The sequence below is a fragment of the Medicago sativa genome, chromosome 6, assembly GCF_051527215.1.
Source record: "Medicago sativa cultivar Bolivia chromosome 6, Bolivia_mono, whole genome shotgun sequence".
Lineage (NCBI taxonomy): Eukaryota > Viridiplantae > Streptophyta > Magnoliopsida > Fabales > Fabaceae > Medicago > Medicago sativa.
Window position 1 is genome coordinate 60643880 of NC_140754.1, and position 20256 is coordinate 60664135.

Consider the following 20256-nt stretch of genomic DNA (forward strand, 5'->3'; position numbering starts at 1 on the left):
CCCCTTTGGCAAGCGAATCTTCATCTCACACTTGGCGAGCAAATATCCATTTCTCACTTGGCGAGTTTATCTCTCTCACACTTGGCAAGCTAATATTCGTCCTACTCTAACCTTAATGTAACAAAATGGTACTTGGTCTCTATAACAACATTCTAAATCGGTTAGAAACTATTTTATTTAAAAAAAATTTGTCATTAATTTTTTCTAATTAAATCAACACTATTTTAACGACTTAAAAGTCTTTAAGTTCCTTTAAAAATAAGTTTTTAAGATGTAAAAAGTACAACTCAAATTGGCTCACTTTATAATTGATTTGAAATATTTCTTTTTTTGGTGGTGACCGGGGTTTGAACCCCGGATCTTTCATATTTTATGCATTGTTCCTACCAACTGATATTTCTTTAAAACCTATGTATTCAATCCAAAAAATTTCAATTTTGTTTTCTATTTCGATTTTGAATCAAATTCTTACTAAATCTTATCTTAACTACCTAAGTAAATAAAACTTTATAGCACGATAACATAAACAAAAACCTTGTGGATATTATATTTCCCATCTATATTACTTGATATGGTTGGGTTGAATTTTTAAAGAGTTCAATTAGTATCCATTGTGAGTGTAGAGTTATTTTACACATGCATCCAATGATTTGTTGTCATATTTTTTAATGTGTTTAAAAATATGTGAGCTATCATATTCATTAATTGATATAGGAACACATCATTAGATGCATGTGTAAAATAACTTTAAAATCATAACACAACGATTGTGGAGCTGCAAGCAAATCCTTTCTACATCCTTCAAAGTGAGAGTCCTACATCAGTGACGATTATGCCGCTTGTGACCGATTCGAACTATCACCTTTGGGCTTTGATTCTCAAGAATAAGATGGACTATCAAAGCCCAAACATGATAATTTGAATCCGTCAAAAGTGGCGTAATCGTCACCGATGCGGGACTCTCACTTGGATGGATGTAGAAAGAATTTTCTTGCAGCTCCACTGTCGCTACGGTATAAGAAACACCGTTAGAGGCATTGGCAACCATGATCAAGAAGAGCTCTGATACCATCAAAGTACTGAGATAAGAATGATACATATTGAAGTAAATTGATATTCAGTTTTCAATTTTATGAATGAACAAAATGAATACAAGTAGTTTATATAGTTCCCTAATTGCAGAAATGATTAGTGACAAGCCGTTGTTTCCCAGGGAAAATGTGGTACACCGGTTGGATCTCATGACTGATTTGCTTTGTGCACCTCTTTCTCAATCCATCTTGAGGGTTAGTGTTAGTTATAATTTCCGTGAACAATCATATGATTGTATAGGCACGAAAGCTTAGCAACCCTGCTTTAAACCCCATGACAGTGTGGGTAACATAGTCCTTAGTACAAGTAAAAAATATTTTTCTGGAAACCTAAAGATAAGTAAAAAGGTAAGATATCAAGGGTATTGTACATTTATAAGGATCCCTTTTCGTGATCGTTTGAGTTGAGTTTCATTTCTTCAGTATATTTAGACTTTAAATAATATGTTAAATTCATTTTTTTGTCAGCTGGTAACATAGGATTTAATTTGATCTTCAATTTTGTTTTGATTTAGTTGGATTGAGTACTTCCTTATTTTGATATAGCAACAAAGAAAAGTGTTTTGTTACATACCATTTGAAGTTTTCAGATCAATTGCCTGAAAACTAATTATAACTAGTTGTAAAGATTTTACATACGTGCTTTGAAAGTACATGTGAACTTAATCATGTTTTCACAATTTCACTTTTCACCGACAAATGTATCTCCTCCGATGTCTTGAGGATCAAGGTTTGTGTTTTCCTGCAGCTTTTATTAATGAACGATGTTTGTACAACATATCTTAGTACTTGTTGTCTCCTCCTCCAAAAGACTTTTCCTTCATCTAGATGATCAAGGTTTGTTTTTTTTTGCAACTTTTGGTACAAATCATCTTACTACAGTGACATAGATCTTGTTAGTTTTATATATTAGTCTTTCGTTACTTTAATTCTGACAAAAGTAGATCTAGCTTCTTATCTTTTGTTAGTTTAGCTTTTCAAATTTTTTTTTTGTCACCTGAATGAACTAAAGTCAGGGCTCGTAGGATATGTTATGTCTTCACATGTGGATAAACCAGTGTAGCATTCCATAAAGAACTAACATGTTTTGCAATTTTCCACTATACAAACTACAGGGGAGCAATAATCGGCTCTACATGTTTTTGCAGAGTTGTGTTGATGACCTAGCGAAATTTTAAGAGTACTAACAGTAGATGCTATACAATAGATCTAGATGTGGCAGATCAATAGGAGCTCCAATGGCTTCTTAATCCTCTCAGAGACCTTCATGTTTCATGTGCCAAACTCCATGCATTCTATTGTGACAATCTCAATGCATTTCACATTGCAGCCAATCCAATATTCCACGAACGTACCAAGCACCTTGATAGATTGCCACATTCTGTGAGAGAAGTTGCAAGCCAAAGTGTTAATGCTTCTATTTCAAGGATCAAATTGCAGATTTCTTCACCAAATATTTACTTCCTCAGCTTTTTCATACTTCATTATCCAAATTGGGGATTATTGATATCTATCAACCTCCAACTTGAGGGGGATGTAACACCATATCAGCTAAGGAAGGATTATTTGCGTAACAAATAATCATTAAACATTTAAACAGTTGGTTAGAAAATGATTACTTTGTGCAACAAGTAATCATTAGATAGTTAACAGCTAGTGATCCTATGTTTGTTACACATGATAAGCGAACTTAGAGACACTCTTGTGTATATATACAACTTGTACAAGCTCAATTCATTCATTCTTCTAGCTCAATTCATTCATCAACACACCCTGTGGAATTGCAAAGACCAATTCGAGTTGATCTCATCACTTTTCTATGAAAAATGCATTTCCCTCTTCAAATGTTAGATGGATCAATAATACCTGCATATGTTGAAATTGTAGTTTTCCAAAAAGAGTAAATCATCCTCTGGATTCAATTGAAACCAAATAGATAGACTACACAAAGTGAAGATTAAATTTTGTATAGTAAAATAAAATTTGTACAAAATTTTGTGAATCTACTCATCTTTTGTGTGCTCATAGATTTCTTGAACTCTAAGAATTAATTTACTTGAATAAGAAGTAAGCCTAAGCAAGATTCAGAAAACTCTCACAACAAACTCTCTTATACATGAATATGATACGCTACCATTGTTTACCAAAAAAGGTTTTTAACTTTAGCAACTCACTGAGTATTCAATTCCATAAGTCTGAAACTCTTGAAACCCTTTCTCTTTCTCTCACTTTATTTGTTGAGTTGAAGTGTTGCTGCTTGAACCATGGCTATGTTGCCGCAAAACATGTTGCTCAAGCTCTCTTCTTTAACCATGTGATCAATCTATTGACATTGAATGCCTATTTATGCTAGATGCATCTACTTTTTCAGTGCCAATTTCTGTTTCTACTAGACCCCTCTACGTTTTAGTGCAAATATTAATTTCATACAGTACAACTTCGACATCTCTTTATTCCTAATTCTTCATCAATTTAGTATAAGAAAATTTCCCAAAGCAAACATAGTTTAAAAAGTTTATATACAAGAAAACAATCCGATCTGCTAGCCCCTAAATTGTGGTGAACATATCTTGTCACAAGGGCTGCCACATGGTGAATAGCAATATATATTCAATTTGTGTTGAATCCTTTGCCTTAGTCTTCCACGAGTGACCGTGTGTCAATCTGGTTCTTCATTGTTATTTTTCATATCTATTTTAGGCTACATACTAAGGCTGCAAATTTGATTTTACTCTAGAGACAATGAATTCCCTTGAAGGAGTTCTTTTTTGAATTCTTTCATCTAGTTGAAGATTATTATGATATTGAGAAACTGAAACTATTTTCATTAGATTGAAATGAATGGAGTACATGAGTTTATATACAAGTCAGATTTGTACTACAAACTAACTAGATTGTACTACTCTATTGTTACTTGTACTGCAAGTAACAAGTGCTTCTTTCTTATTGGCTGGAATCTGCTCATGGTGTAATAGCCCCCCACAAGTTGGAGATTGGTATATGTTGACCATTCCCAACTTGGATAAAAGATTGCTGAATGGTTGGGGAAGAAGAGACTTGGTGAAAAAGTCTGCAACTTGTTCTTTGGATGAAACTGGTAAAAGTTTCAGTACACCTGCTTGAACCTTCTCTCTGACAATATGGCAATCAATCTCAAGGTGTTTAGTGCGCTCATGAAATACAGGGTTAGCTGCTATATGAATGGCACTAAGATTGTCACAATAGATGACTGGTATTTTTGCACTTTGAATCTGCAAATCTTTCATCAAGTACAACAGCCATTGCATTTCACAGGAAGCTGAAGCCAATGCTCTATACTCTGCTTCTGAAGAAGACCTGGACACAGTGAGTTGTTTCTTGGTTCTCCAAGAAATGAGGGATTTCCCTATGAAGAAACACTGACCAGAAATGGATCTTCTAGTATCTCTACATCCTGCCCAGTCTGCATCTGAAAAACCTTGAAGATGCATATCTGAATCTCTAGGGAAGAATATACCAGAACCTGGAGAGCCTTTAAGATACTTGAGAACTCTCATACCAGCATTATAGTGAATCTGTGATGGATTGGTGAGAAACTGGCTAAGTTGTTGTGTGATGAATGTAATGTCAGGTCTAGTGGTATTCAAATATAATAATCTCCCAATGAGTCTCCTGTATGATGGAACATCATGGTAAGGTGTACTAGAGTCATGGTGTAATTTGACAGTTGGATCAGATGGAGTAGATACAGGTTTTGCAGCTAACAGGCCTGAATCATCAATGAGGTCAAGGCAGTATTTCCTTTGACACAAGGAGATACCCTTTGAAGAATGAGCAACCTCAAGTCCCAAGAAGTATTTGAGCTGGCCCAAATCCTTAATTTTGAACTTTTCATGAAGTATGGATTTGATAGCATTGAATTCATCAATTGAGTTGCCAGCTAAAATGACATCATCAACATACACTAAAATAGCAGTAAAACTGGTAGGAGTCTGTTTAGTGAATAGAGAATGATCAGATGATGCCTGTGTGTATTGTTGAGCAAGCAAAATGGAGGTTAATTTCTCATACCATTTCCTACTTGCTTGCTTGAGGCCATAAAGAGATTTATGTAGCTTGCAAACTTGGTTGGGATGAGAATGAGGAACACCAGGAGGAATGAGCATATAAACATCTTCTTGAAGGTCTCCATGTAAAAAGGCATTGTTGACATCAAGCTGATGAAGATGCCAATGATTGATAGATGCTAATGCAATAACCACTCTGACTGTTGTAAGCTTAGCTACAGGTGAGTAAGTATCAAAGTAGTCTAAACCCTCAATCTGTGTATAACCCTTAGCCACCAATCTGGCTTTGTATCTTTCAATGGATCCATCAGCATGGTGCTTGATTTTGTATATCCATCTGCATCCAATAGGTTTGATCATATCTGGAAGATCCACAATTTCCCAAGTGCCAGTTTTTTCAAGAGCAGATAACTCATTTTGCATAGCTTCCCTCCAACAATCAAGTTTACTTGCCTCAGCATAGGATTTAGGTTCAACATGATGCAGAAGAGACAAAGCAAAAGATGAGTGAGAATGAGACAAGTTTGAATGAGACAGATAATTTGTAATGGGATAAGAAGCAGAAGAGAAATTGGTGAGATTATTTGCAGTTTGAGGACAAATAAAATCTTTAAGATAATTGGGAGTATGTTTGATTCTAGAAGAGGTTCTAAGAGGAATGATGGGAGGAGGAGGAGGAGGAGGTGGAGAAGGAATGAGAGGTGAAGCAGGTGAAGAATCTTCACCAGAGGGAGTAATAGCAGAAGGGTCATCAAAAACAGATGAAGGAAAGACAGGATTTGGTGAAGAAGGAAAATAGGACCAAGGAGATGTAGATGAATCAGTAGAGGGTATATAAGGAAGAATATGTTCATGAAAGACAACATTTCTGGAAATAAAAATGGTATGATCATGCAAATCAAGTAAAACAAATCCTTTGACACCTGACTTGTAACCCAAGAAAATAGATTTCCTGGCTTTAGGTTGTAACTTGGTTCTGTGAGCTAGTAAAGTAGAAGCAAAACACAGGCTACCAAAAACTTTGAAGACACTAGAGTCAGGTATCTCATCATATAACATATGAAAAGGAGATTTATGCTGTAAAAGAGGGGTAGTGACCCTATTAATGAGGAAAACAGCATGAGTGACAGCATAAGACCAATATGGTTTGGGTAGTTTGGATTGAAAAAGAAGTGCCCTGCCTACATTAAGAATGTGTTGGTGCTTTCTTTCTACCCTAGCATTTTGTTGAGGGGTTTCAACACATGATTTTTGATGAAGGATGCCTTTAGAAGCATAAAAGGCAGGAAGATGAAATTCAGGACCATTATCAGTGCGAATGGTTTTAGGTGTAATCTGATGTTGATTTTCAATCATGACAATAAAATTTTGAACATGCATAGACACTTCAGCTTTAGATTTAAGTAACACAATCCAGACAAATCTGCTATAGTCATCAACTATAGTCAAAAAATACTGATGGCCATGAATAGATGTAATAGCAAGAGGACCCCAAATATCAAGGTGCAAAAGATCAAATTTGGAAGAAGCATGAAATGTACTATGAGAAAAAGGCAATTTCTTAAGTTTGGCAAAGTGACAAATATCACACACAGCTTTATTATCAATAGTGATGTCAGGATACAATTGATGCATATTATGCAACCTTTGATGAGACAAATGGCCAAGTTTGAAATGCCATAAAGCAGATAAAGGAATAGAAGAACTGGAATTTAAACTAGAAATGGAAATCTTATTTGTGGATTTATTACAATGAGGAAACTTAGAATCTATAGAAACATAAGGAGGAAAAGTTGTAGGGAGCTTCAATTTGTAAAGGCCACCATAGGGCTCACCCAAACCAATCATCTTCTTGGATGTCAAATCCTGTATAACACAACCATTATTATGGAAGTAAATGGTACAAGTTAAAGATGCAAGAAGCTTAGAAACTGAAATAAGATTGACCTTGAATTGAGAAGAATATAAAACATGAGAAATATGAAAATGTGAGGAAAACTGAACATTTCCAGCTTGAGTGATACTAACTGTTTGACCATTAGGAAGATTGACAGAGACTGGGCAAATATCATAAATTTTATTGAAGAAATTGGGAGAAGAACAAATATGTTCATTGGCACCAGAATCAATGAGCCAAACAGGGTTAGTGACATGTAAAGAGTAACAAGAAGTAGTGTTTATACCTGAGGAAGTGGGAGGTTGAGAATGGACATGGTTAGAAGTAACAGGAGGAGATGCTGAGGCAGTCAAATTTGATTGTTGAAGCAAAGATACAAGATGAGTGTATTGCTCTTGAGTTATACCAGCATTGGGAACAGAAGAAGAAGCCTCAGCAACATTAGTAACAGGCTTAACCTCAGATGCTTCATGAGAAGAAGCATTAACAGAAGGTTTGGGTTTGATATAGGGAGGGAATCCATGTTTCTGGTAGCAGGTCTCAATAGTGTGATTGGTACGGTTGCAAAAGGTGCAATACCTAGAACCTTTACCACCAAAACTGTTCTTACCACGCCCAAAACCTTTAGAAGTATCAGCAGCATTCACCAAAACATTTGAATCATCAATGGAAACAGGGGAAGAAAGTTGAGTATTATTACTTTCTTCTTGAACAACCAGAGAATACACTTTGTTAATGGAAGGGAGAGGGTCCATTAACAACACTTGAGTCTTAACAACTGAGAATTGATCATTCAATCCAGTTAAGAACTGTATAACTTGGTCTTCTAAACGAAAGTTACGTGCAGAGCGCATGGCTTCACATCTGCACTGGTGAATGCACGTGCACAATGGCATAGGTCTGTGGGAATTGAGTTCTTCCCATAGAGTCTTCATCTCTGTGAAGTAATCAAGTACAGATTTGGAACCTTGTTTGAGATTATTGATAGAAGAACGAAGCATTGAAACACGAATACGATCAGCTTTAGAAAACCTATCTTTGAGTTCTTCCCAAACATCAATGGCTCGTATGTGAAAAACGATAGTTTGTGCAATTTGTGGAGATACCGAATTGAGAATCCAAGAATGGATTAGATGATTGCATCGTTCCCATGCAGTTCTATTCAAGTCTTCTTCATCAGGTTCTGGAGTAGATCCATCAATGAAAGCAAGCTTGTTTTTGGCGCCAAGTGCTCGTTGCATGGATCTGCTCCAAACAGGATAATTTGAACCGGTGAGAAGAGGCGTGACAGTGACAGTGTTAGGTCCTTCACTAGGATGTACATAGAAAATAGACTCTGTGTCAACATTGTGTTGATGACGAACCATGATTGAGAAACAGAGATGAAGAAGAAAAGAGAGAAAGGAATAAGGAAACTGGAAAAAGAATCCAGAAACTGAGAAAAAAAACGATGAATTCACAACGAATTCAACGAGAATCAGAGAAAGGAGAATGAAAAATGACGAAGATTGAAGCTTCAAAAACGCACAACAATGGCGGAAGCTTCAAGTCCGTACAACAATGGCGGAAGCTTGTAACTGAATCGTAACAAACTTTCTGAAACAGAAAGCTCTTGATACCATATTATGATATTGAGAAACTGAAACTATTTTCATTAGATTGAAATGAATGGAGTACATGAGTTTATATACAAGTCAGATTTGTACTACAAACTAACTAGATTGTACTACTCTATTGTTACTTGTACTGCAAGTAACAAGTGCTTCTTTCTTATTGGTTGGAATCTGCTCATGGTGTAATAAAGATTGAAAAGTTTAGCTTTCTCGTTTCACATTAGGTCGAATAAATATAGCAGAGATTTAATAAGTTACTTAATCAAGCCCTATCGCTGGAAAATACATTCAAATTCTTTATCTGACCTAAACTAATCCTTAAACAGTTTACAAATTAAAATCATAACTTCATTGCCACCCAAGTCTAAAATAAATTAAGTTTAAAGAGGTGCACAAATTTTACTACACACTCAATTCTTATGTGTTAGTGAATTCAATCTACTCTATTGGCTCAAAATTATATTGTAAAGTCATCAGGTTCTTGACACAGTATGGAAGCGTAGGCTAGCAAGCGCTAAACCTAGATTGAAAAGGAATAACACTACAAGAAGGCAATGAAATTCCGAGGCACAAAATTCCTTGGAAGTCATCTAAATCTCCTCGGAATTCCAACTTTTTCCGAGGAACTCATGTCCTGGAAAAATTGTTGGTTGCAATCCAAATACCGAGGAAATTTCCGAGGAACTTTTCATTCCGAGGAAATATGTCCTCGGAATTAAGATGTGATGGCAGAAGCACAGACTGACGCACCTGCTGTGGATGACATAGAAGTGACTAGCATTTCCGAGGAACTTTGTCCTCGGAATATATTATATTTAAAAAAATATTAAAATTATAATTAGTTTCCTGTGTTTCAAAATTTTAAATTTCAAAAAAGCGCCAAATATTTTAAAATTCCAAATTTCAAAAAAGCGCCAAGTTTTAAATTTCAAATTTCAAAAAAAATGCCAAATATTTTAAAATTGAAAACACCAAAACCCTCCGACGAACACGGAAAGCCCCTAAAAAACTATACATGCAAAAAGAGACTGCTGCTCTAACAACTAACAAAGCTTGTCGATAGACACTGCGCCAAACAGCAAAAACAAGCCTATTACAGTGGTTTTAGCAGCGAAGTTTTTTTTTTTTTTGAAACGGCGTATATATATTGAAGGTCACGCACAAGAAGTGCAAAGTGACAAGCTGTTACAACCAAAAAACACACCCCAGCCAACTGATAACACACAGCAGCCGAGGGTGGTAGCAGGGGAAAAAGCCTAGCAGCAAATGGAGGTAAAGAAAACAGAAAAAACAGCTATGTACAGCCCTCCAAAGCACCAAACAGCAGAACCAAAAACCTGCTACATGACAGCTGAATAAACCGCAAGAACAGACCCCAAGCAGATTCAAAACACATCGCCTTTCAAAAAGCAGCGAAGTTGTTAATGTATATTGTTAGGATTACAAATATGTTGACAAGAGACATTGTTATTTGATTGCAAAGAGAAACATATCAAATACAAATATTATTACAAAAACAACTTAATTAGTTCTAACTAGCATTAATCCTAACTAACATATGCAGAGTCTCGAAGCAGTAGCACCAAATCATCAAACTTATGATGATTCAAAAAGAGAAAAGCTCATACCAATGTTATGAAATCTACTCCTAAAACACAGCGGTCTAATTCTTCCGATGAACATGAATCCCAAAGATGCATTCCTTTATCCTTTTTGACATCTGAAGGGATACAAGAGAGAATAAAATCTTTTAAAATTTCATCAAGCCTTAACATAAACACTACAAATAAACAGCATCACGGTAAAGCAAGGTAACAACTTAACAAATAATATGCAAAAATTTAATTGAATGCAAGGGTTTCATGCCAACCAATTTGGAAATCCAGTATAGTAACAAAATCACAGCAAAATGTATGAAAAAGCATGATTTATACCTTCATGCATTTTCTGAGTCCTCATCACCATCATCACCGTCTTTTGAAGAAAGAGATTCATTATTTCCAGAATCTTGTTGAGGCAAGAGTCGGCGGCATCTACGGTCCCGTCTATCAACCCTCCTTTCCATCATTTCTACCAACTCTCTGTTACGCCGAATTTCTTGCATGAAAAAGTCTTCTTGTTGTTTTAACTGAGTCCTCATCTCTTCAAGCTCTTTTTGACTTTGAGTCCTCACTTGTTCAAGCTCTTGATTTCGAGCCTGCATCTGTTGACTCAATTGTTGTATCAGTGTCACCATTTCAGGGGTCATCTCCACATTACGAGAACCGCCTTCTCCATCAATAGATCGTTCATAAATACATCTATTGTGTACCAAGTTGGAGGACATGGTTCCAGCACCATAATATTTGCTACTTTTTCCACGTCCGACTGTTTCCTTCCAAATGGTTTGTGCAGTAGAATGATCAAGTGAACGCATTGTACCCGTCGGAGATGAGCCATCAGATTGAGATAATACCTTTTTAGCCCTTTCATCAAACCCCTCCTGTATGGTAAATGAATAAACCAGACATCAAATTGGATTACTAATTAGATAATTAACTAATCATCAACTAATATATACATGAGTTCTAATATTATTGAGTGTGGGTTAGTGTTTTCTGGTCTATCTGGGCTGCTAGCTAGATACATGAGGATCTTTTCCGGTTAGGAGCAAGAGATTTCAACATTTTATTTTTGAAGCAGCGTATTCATTAATAGCCACGCACCAGAAGTGCAAACGGCAAGAAAAATACAAAGGGGCCAAGACAGACTATACCAAACTAATGCCAACAAGAGCACAATATGGAATAGAACAGTCCCATCAAAAAGAAATAAAAGCCCCTGATACAATAAATAGCCAGAACCGCAAAAAACTCCCTCCTAGCCGAAAAAGACTTAGCGGAACAGGCACAACACCTGTAACAGCAGCCAAAATTGTGGCAAGGCCTCAGACATGCATAAGGCATTCTCTATTGGTACTTCATGCTCATTTTCTCACCTAACATCAAACTGAATACACTTCCTAATAATACCATAAATTCAGGTAAAAGAATAAATCAGACAATTCAATATTATCAAATTGTAAATTTACCTGAATGGTTTTAGCACGAGAATCAACATATTCACGTTTGCCTTTTTTCATGTACCGTTCTTTGTGCAATTCATTAATAAATGGAAGTCGCCCGAGAGTGCGTTTCTAATTTAGCACGACATAAAATTAATTATAAGTGGTCAAAAATAAAGTTAGTCAGAATTTATGAGTAACTAAATATATACAAATATATAAAATTAAGAATTAAATGTATTTTTACCATGCGTTGACTGGTTGTATAAGCACTTGCAGAACCACCTGCGTGCAGGCAACCTCCCTTCTCTGACGCTCGGTTAACTTTTCCAATTTGTGAACGTTTTTTAAATGTTGGATCTGTAGCCCAATGATCTACTAAGCGAGGCCAAATGTCTACTCCTATAAACTTTGGAAACCATTCAGGTTTTTTAGCATGCTTTCGTCTAAATGTTGACATCATATCTGAGAAACGGTTTTGAGCTCGGTAATGAAAATTCTTCTTAACCTGAGCATCATAGCGAGACTCCTAAACACATTTTTTCTGCATCAAATGTATTATCAAAATCAACTTTATATTTTTATAAACTCGCTTTTACCTCTCACAAAATTGATTACTGTAAACATAGTTCCGAAATAAAACATATGAACTAAATCAGATGCATGATAGTAACTTGACCCTGAATAAGAACTTATATGTATTTATTTCAAGTTACCTGAAACCAACGAAAAATCAAGTCCTCATCAACATCACTATAAGCTTTCCAAAATTGCTTGAAGTTGGTTTGTATTGCCAACCTGATGTATTTGGCTACGACCGCATTGGGCTCCAACCTAAATAAAAATTTGAAATATATGAATTAAATTGTTAAATTCAAAAATTAATAAAAGTTAAGTCAAAATATAAATATAAAATTAATTTGTTAATACTTACCCTCGACCAATAGGCTCGATAATAAATCGATTACAGATTGGATGTTTTGGATGTTCCTCAATACATTGCTCGTCCTCCTCATCATCATCATCCTCCTGGCCTTCCTCCTCCTCCTCTTGGTCTTCCTCCTCATCCTCTTGGTATTGTCCCTCATCTTGCTCATGTTCTTGCTCTTCTTGTACATGTGGCAGCTCATGTTGTGGATCATGTTGTTGCTCCTGGTTCAAAATGGTGGGTACTGGCATGAAGACTTCAGCAGATGGTTGTGAAGACAATAGATTCATGAATTCTCCTGGTGGATTTAAACGTGGTCCAGGAATAAGTGGACGTTGTCGGAAATTTGGGGAGTGTGAATGGATAGCTGAAGTAGTGGGTGTAGGGAATGGAGTAGTGATGTATGTGGGTGGAGTAGATGAAGGGAATAATGGTTGAGTGTGTGTCGGGAATGATGGATATTGTGTAGGGACATGTGAACGATGATGTGGGGAGTGGGAATGGACAGCTGAAGTAGTGGGTGTAGGGAATGGAGTAGTGATGTATGTGGGTGGAGTAGAAGAATGGAATAATGGTTGAGTGAGTGTCGGGAATGATGGATTTTGTGTAGGGTATGATGGATGTGTCTGCGCAGGACGTGGAGGCAATGGATATGTAGGAAATGGTGCACAGTAAGTTGGTGGAGTCTGTACCGTTGAAGAACCATGGTCATTTTGAGTCGGCATCGGAATAAACTGTAACGACGGGTCTGTCTCAACTATATGTTCAACGAATTTCGTCCTCCGTTTAGTACTCTTTTTGTTTTCACCTTTTTTGGGTGGCATGGCTGAATAACTACACAAAAATAATAAACATGAGTAACAGAGATCAAAATAGCCAAAATTGTCCAAAATGTAGTAACAGAGATAAAAAATATGGCTATTGAGAGTGCTCCAATGTATATAGCAGTAGCACACATATGCAATTCAAAATAAATATCAATCCTAGAAAAGGGCTAACTGAGAGTACAAGTTACATTAAAGCTCAATTCAACAATACATATAGTGATGACAAAAGCATCATTTAGTCCACACTTGAAATTAATATAATGCAAACTAAATATTATAGGCATTCTGATTTCTATAAATCACATTAAAGCTCCCATCATTCGTATAACATTATTGTAGTTGCAATCACACGAACACAATTCTCAACTTTATTTTCAAAAACATGAGTGCAACTAATAAACTAGATGCTAGCTAGTGAATAAGCTCAAACAAGCCAATCCAAACAAGCCCCAAATCAATATTCAGGTTTCTATGTTCAACGACATTAAACAAACATCAAAACTGCAGTTCAAATCCCTCTTGTTTCAATAAGCATAAACGAAATTCGTACTCGAAAAGTGATACTAACAACTGGCTATAGGCTTATTGCATATTGTTATATATAACTAATCAAATCATAAATTATTAGAAAGCATACCCGTAATTTTAATACAAAGAAAGAGAGGAACAAAGCATGGAATCATTGACCTAAAATCTCACATAAAATTGTGTGTGTGTGTGTACCATGGAATATATGAATTATTCACAAAAGCATGGAACAAAGTACCACACAGAAACCAATGATTATTCAATTCACGTGATTATTCAAGTTAAACATTATTGACCTAAAATCTCACATAAACCAAGAATATATGAATTATTCTTTTTCAATGCATTATTCACAAAAGCATGGAACAAAGTACCATGGCGACAAGGTCACTACATCAGATTCATGAATACATAGATGATGACAACTCTAAAACAAATACATCAAGAAAATCCAGAGTCCTTATATAACTATACGGAAACACATCGAAATTTAAAGCAATACCAACTACTACCTAGTAGCGAAAAGGGTGATGGTGAGAGTATCATATAGATCACACAGTGTATCAAACTTCCATTCCTCCCTTTCAACCGCAACAAAATATTGCTTGATGCCCTTTCAACCGCACCAGAAATCGTCAACTTTAAGCTAAAATGAAAAATGGAATTTTGGGGAAAAAGGGTTTTGTGGGTTCAGCTTGATTCTTTTTAGCTTCTATTGAAAGATTTGAGAAGAATCACTAAAAATATTTCAAAGATTATAAACCCTAATCACCAAATCATACAACAAAAGGATGAGAATACCTTTGAATAATCGATTGAGTTCTTCAATGGTTGTGTGACCCAGCTTCGGTTACGGTAAGGGAGGATCCGGTTAGAGTTCTTCAACGGGTTTGGTTCTGTGAGTGAGTCGCCAGATCTGCGTTGTGAGAGAGAGAGAGAGAGAAAGAGTGAGACAGAGTGCTCTCCAAATGTATCAAAATGATTTTTGTTATTGAAAAAAAAGGAAAAAGAAAAAAAATAATGAAATAAGTTGAAAACTAGGACGCGCCACATGAAAAAAGAGAGCGGGAGAGTGAAAAATGTCCTTCAAAAAAATAAAACTAAGATAAATTCCCTATAAAAAAAAACACTAAGAGAAATGCTAGACAATAAATAATGTTTAAAGAGTATTTCGAAGACACTCGTTAACAAAATTCTACAACTAAAAAAGAAGATAAAGACACATTAAAACTAATAAATTCATCATTACTCTCAAATGCTTCACAATATTTCAAAGAAATTGAAATGTTACACAAATATTTTAATCAAAATCCTATATATCATCATCACTATCTGTATCACCCCCATTGTAAGACATGTTATCTCCACTGCTATCTGCCACCTCCTCATTGTCATCCAACAAGTTAACTTCAACTTCTTGACCACCAACTTCTTGGTCAACCAAACCTGTAATTGGTTCGACTTCAATTTCATTAGGAACAGATGACATTTCATTATCTTGGTAAGCTGTTTCTTCAATTGGGATGTTTGTTTCAATGTGACCTCTTGGGTTTGTCTTGATGGCTGCACACCATCCTCGTTTGCGTTGCTGAAACGAAGGATAAGGTACATAATACACTTGTTTGACATTATGTGCCATGATGAATGGGTCAAACGCATTATACCTTTTGTCCATTCGTATGTCAACGATTTTGGTGATTGGGTCAATTTTTGTCCCATTCCTAGAAGGCTCAAACCAATCACAGTAAAATAACACAACTTTGTTCTCATGTTCTACATATTGGTAAGACAGTTCATATATGTTTTTAATCACGCCATAGAAGTCATCTACACCTCCTTCTCCGACTCCTTTTACGTAAACACCACTGTTATATGTTTTTTTGCCCATCGTCCATGCATGAGTATGAAATTTATATCCATTCACAAAGTAAGTGTGATATTCTTTGGCAAACCTCTCTGGCCCTTGAGCTAGTCCTCTCAGATGACTGACCCCTCTAGTAGGTTCAATAATTGATACTTGATATTTAAACCATTCTGGAAAATTAGCATATATAAAACCAGAAGATTGTTGTTCACCAACGTTTGCCCAACTCAAAAATGCCCTGTGGTGAAATTCAAAAGTTAGCTTTAGTAATATTAAAAAAATTATATGGGATTAAAATAAACATATATATGATGGACGTACTCGAGGTATGGTTTAACTTCAGTGCAATTAATCAACACATGAACTTCAGCTGACCGCAACTCTTCATCTTTCATCCAATATTCTTTGTTCCCAACATGACGCCCGGGAAGACAAAAGACCGATAATGCAAATGAGTGACTTCCACTTGCAGCATCAACTTCATTTTGTGTGTTTGTTGGAGTCAATGTCGATTTTTTGAAGTAATGAGAGATAAAATAATTTGCTTCCTTCAATGTGTAAGCTGTGCGTATTGATCCCTCAACCTTAGCCTTATTCTTCACACATCGCTTTGCATCACCCATGCATCTTTCAAAAGGATACATCAACCTATATTGAACAGGTCCGTCGAGCATGGCTTCGTAAGCGAGATGAACCGACAGATGTTCCATAGAATCAAAGAAACCCGGTGGGAAAACTTGCTCAAGTTTACAAAGAGTGACTGGCATATTCTGGTCCATTTTAACAAGTTCATCCGTTCTTAGAGTTGAAGCACAAAGATCTTTAAAAAATTGGCTAACTTCAGTCAATGGTTTTATAACATTGTTTGGCAATGAACTAAACGCAATTGGAAGTAAGCGTTCCATGAAAACATGACCATCATGACTTTTCATCCCACGCACCTTACCCTTGTTGACGTCGGCACACCTTGCTAAATTTGAAGAATAACCATCCGGCATCCTTAGCTCTTTTAACCACATACAAACAGATTTTGCTTCATCAGAGGTTAGACTAAAAATAGCCTTGGGTTTTCGAAATTTTCCATTTGGAAGAGGTTGTAGTTCCATTTCTGGTCTCTTACAAAACACCGACAAATCCAGTCTAGCCTTCTCATTATCTTTTGTTTTACCTGAGACATTCATCACTGTGTGAAGTATATTGTCAAAAAAATTCTTTTCAATGTGCATAACATCAAGATTATGTCTCAGTAAATTGTCTTTCCAATAAGGAAGGTCCCAAAAAATACTTCTTTTGATCCAGTTGTGCTTTTCCCCATATTTATGGTATCTGATTCTTTTGCCAACATCTGGGAATCTCGATAGTCCACAGACCCTACGGAACACTTCTCGAGATGATACCTTAGGAGGCGGACCATCTTTTTCTATTTTATCTTTCCTGAACATATTTCTTTTCCTCCGAAATACATGACTTTCAGGTAAAAACATCCTATGGTCAAACCATGAAGCCTTTCCTCCATAGTCCAAAGTAAACGCCTTTGTCTTCTCCATACAATGAGGGCAAGCAAGTCTACCATGAGTACTCCAACCAGACAACATCCCATATGCGGGAAAGTCGTTGATAGTCCACATCAAATACGCCCTCATATTGAAATTCCCCCTCTTTGCAATATCATATGTCAATTGACCAATCCACAACCTCTTCAGATCATCAATCAAGGGTTGTAAAAACACATCAATGCCATCAAGTGGACTCGATGGTCCCGGTATAATACAAGTCAAGAACATGTAAGGTTTTGACATACACATCTCAGGAGGGAGGTTATACGGGGTAACAATAATTGGCCAACAAGAATAAGGCGTTGCAGACGCTTGGATATATGGTGTAAAGCCATCAGAGCATAATCCCAATCTCACATTTCGTGGATCTGATGCAAAATCATGATGAACACGGTCAAAATGCTTCCATGCCTCACCGTCACAAGGATGCCGCATCTCAGGTGGATTTGACTTATTGTAGTAATGCCAAGTCATTTTACCAGCAGTTTGCATTGATGCATACAACCTCTGCAGTCTTGGTATTATTGGCAGGTAAAACATTGACTTAACCGGGATTCGTTTGTGATTACGGTGAACATCATCATTGCGAACAACATACCTCGGTTCATTGCAAAATTTACACTCCTCTAGTGCACCATCATTTGTACCGAATTCATTGTCATAGAACAACATGCACCCATTACTACAACAATCAATCCTTTTAGATTCTAATCCCAACTTCGACACTAATCTCTTGGCCTCATAATAACTTTTCGGAAGATTGTCTTTGATGGGAGTAGCATCCAAAAGCATTTTCACAAAATGCTCCAAGCACTTATCAGGTACATTCCAATTTGACTTGGCAGCTAAAAGTCTCGCGCACATGGATAATTTAGAGTCATTTGATCCTTCAAACAACGGTTCATTTATCTTTTCCAACAGGTTGTAAAAATCTTGTGCTTTCTTGTTCGGGGGTAGCTCCTCTTCAACCGGCTCATCATAAGACATGTTCACTCCAAGAGCGTCACCAATCATATCATCCATCATGTCAAACTGTTCAACATTCTCTGTATGTGTTCCACTGCATGAAGCATGTGTGTTCACATTGAACCCAGTATTAATAGGCGGCATTTGTTCACCATGATTAGTCCACACCCAATAGGAATCCATAAAGCCAACTTTTTTTAAATGTTTGATGACATCTTCTCCGCTCTGTATCAATCTACACGTACAATTAAGACACGGACATCTTATCCCTCCCTCCCTCTCATAAGTGTTTTGTGACATGGCAAAAGCAACAAATCCATGAATTCCTTCCTCAAATTGCGGTTTAAGTTTGGTTCTCCCCGGAAAAGTTCTATCGTACATCCAACTTCGGTAGTAATAATATTGATCCATCTTCTGCACTGTTGACATTTGGTTAAATTCTATTTAAAAAAAAACTATTATGCATTTCTTAAAACAAAAACTAATAAATTTATGCATATTATATTTTTTTATACCAATATCCATGCATATTTAATCAATAAAGTTATATATAAATAAATTTAAAATTTAAAACACACATGTAATAATATTAAATTAATTTAAGAAACTAACCTGATCAAGTTGTAATCCGATGAAAAATATCCAGAAAAATCAACAGCGGCAACAACGACAACATGCACGTCTAACGACAAAAAAACTATCAAATTAGTTATTTACAATTTACATGAATTACACATATTATATGTCACATGTATATACTAAAATTTATGAACTAAGATTTTTGTTACTAAGATTTTTACTAACTAGCGTTTTTATTACTACCTATTTACCAACTAACAATTTCTGTAATTAAGTAACAACGTTTTTATTACTAACAAATTTTTTTCACAACATTTTAATCATGAACTAACATTTTTATTAACTAATATTTTTATTAATTTTTTAAAGAAGCTAATATTTTAAAACTACGTAACTTTTTACTAACATTTTTTTTACCAACACAATTTCTTTTTACAAATTAACATTTTTACTACTAATTAACCTTACATTTAAAGAATTAAAAATAAAAATAAAAAATAAATAAATTTATGCAATAAATAGAAAAAATTAAGCATCAACAAGAAATTGACAGTGAAAATTATAAATAACTATTATCAAAAGTATATAAATAATTAATGATAGTGAGATTATAAATAAATTGATAAATTAACATTGTACAAAAAAACTAAATCAACAATATAAATAAAATAAAAATACATTTGTAAAACTTACCAATAACAATGATTTGATGCTAAATTTCAGATGATTTAAGTGAAAATGATTTTTAGAGAATGAAGAAGTTCTTGAAAAAATTTAGAATCCTTGTTTATAGATGAAAGCATTACAAGAAACGGTGGAGGATGGGGACTACACGCTTTGAAAAGAGGGAGGTAGGTAATATAATTAAAAGTTTGTTGTAAAAATTACTGAGGGAAATTATTACAAGCTAGCTGCCTGCTATATAAAATCCTTGTTTAATACATTACAACGGTCATACACGCTTTGAAAAGAATTTAATAATGACAACATGTTTTCCGAGGAACATCTTCCTCGGTATTTAACTTGGAAAAGCGCGCCCCACTGAATTTGCAGGAGGGAGGAGCAGAGATTCTGACTTGTACATACCGAGGAAAAAGTTCCTCGGAAATCCTTAATTTTAGCGAGAAACCATTGTTCCTCGGAAAATTTTGGTCGGAATACACAAGCTTTCTTGTAGTGTAAGTTTGCAAGCGACAAACTTGAGAAAATAGGGTTGCAAGCGACAAACCTATTAAAATAAGGGTTTCCGAAATCCACCAGAAATTAAGAAAAACTCTCTAAAATATTATTGAATCAAAAAGTGTGCTTCTTAGGCTAC

At 35.6% G+C, this 20256-nt stretch overlaps 1 protein-coding gene across 1 annotated transcript; it reads right to left on the reverse strand.

The window, feature by feature from the left end:
• Positions 1-10034: 10034 nt before the first annotated feature.
• Positions 10035-20116, reverse strand: LOC146916039 (uncharacterized). Its single transcript, XM_085718243.1, has 9 exons — positions 18972-20116; positions 16159-18778; positions 15638-16075; positions 12625-13452; positions 12407-12524; positions 11938-12234; positions 11718-11822; positions 10582-11129; positions 10035-10367 (listed from the first exon to the last, which is right to left on the reverse strand). The coding sequence occupies exons 2-6, from the start codon at positions 18768-18770 to the stop codon at positions 12220-12222; spliced, it is 4011 nt and encodes a 1336-aa protein (XP_085574369.1). The 5' UTR covers positions 18771-18778; positions 18972-20116; the 3' UTR covers positions 10035-10367; positions 10582-11129; positions 11718-11822; positions 11938-12219.
• Positions 20117-20256: the final 140 nt, after the last annotated feature.

What these genes read in the sequence shown, in the direction of transcription:
- LOC146916039 (XM_085718243.1), bottom strand. Translation starts at nt 18,770, where the DNA reads ATGGATCAATATTATTACTACCGAAGTTGGATGTACGATAGAACTTTT. An exon ending in GAAGTTAAACCATACCTCGA is followed by an intron (nt 16,076 to 16,158) that starts GTACGTCCATCA and finishes ATTTCACCACAG; the next exon opens with GGCATTTTTGAGTTGGGCAA. An exon ending in ATCGAGCCTATTGGTCGAGG is followed by an intron (nt 12,525 to 12,624) that starts GTAAGTATTAAC and finishes ATTTTTATTTAG; the next exon opens with GTTGGAGCCCAATGCGGTCG.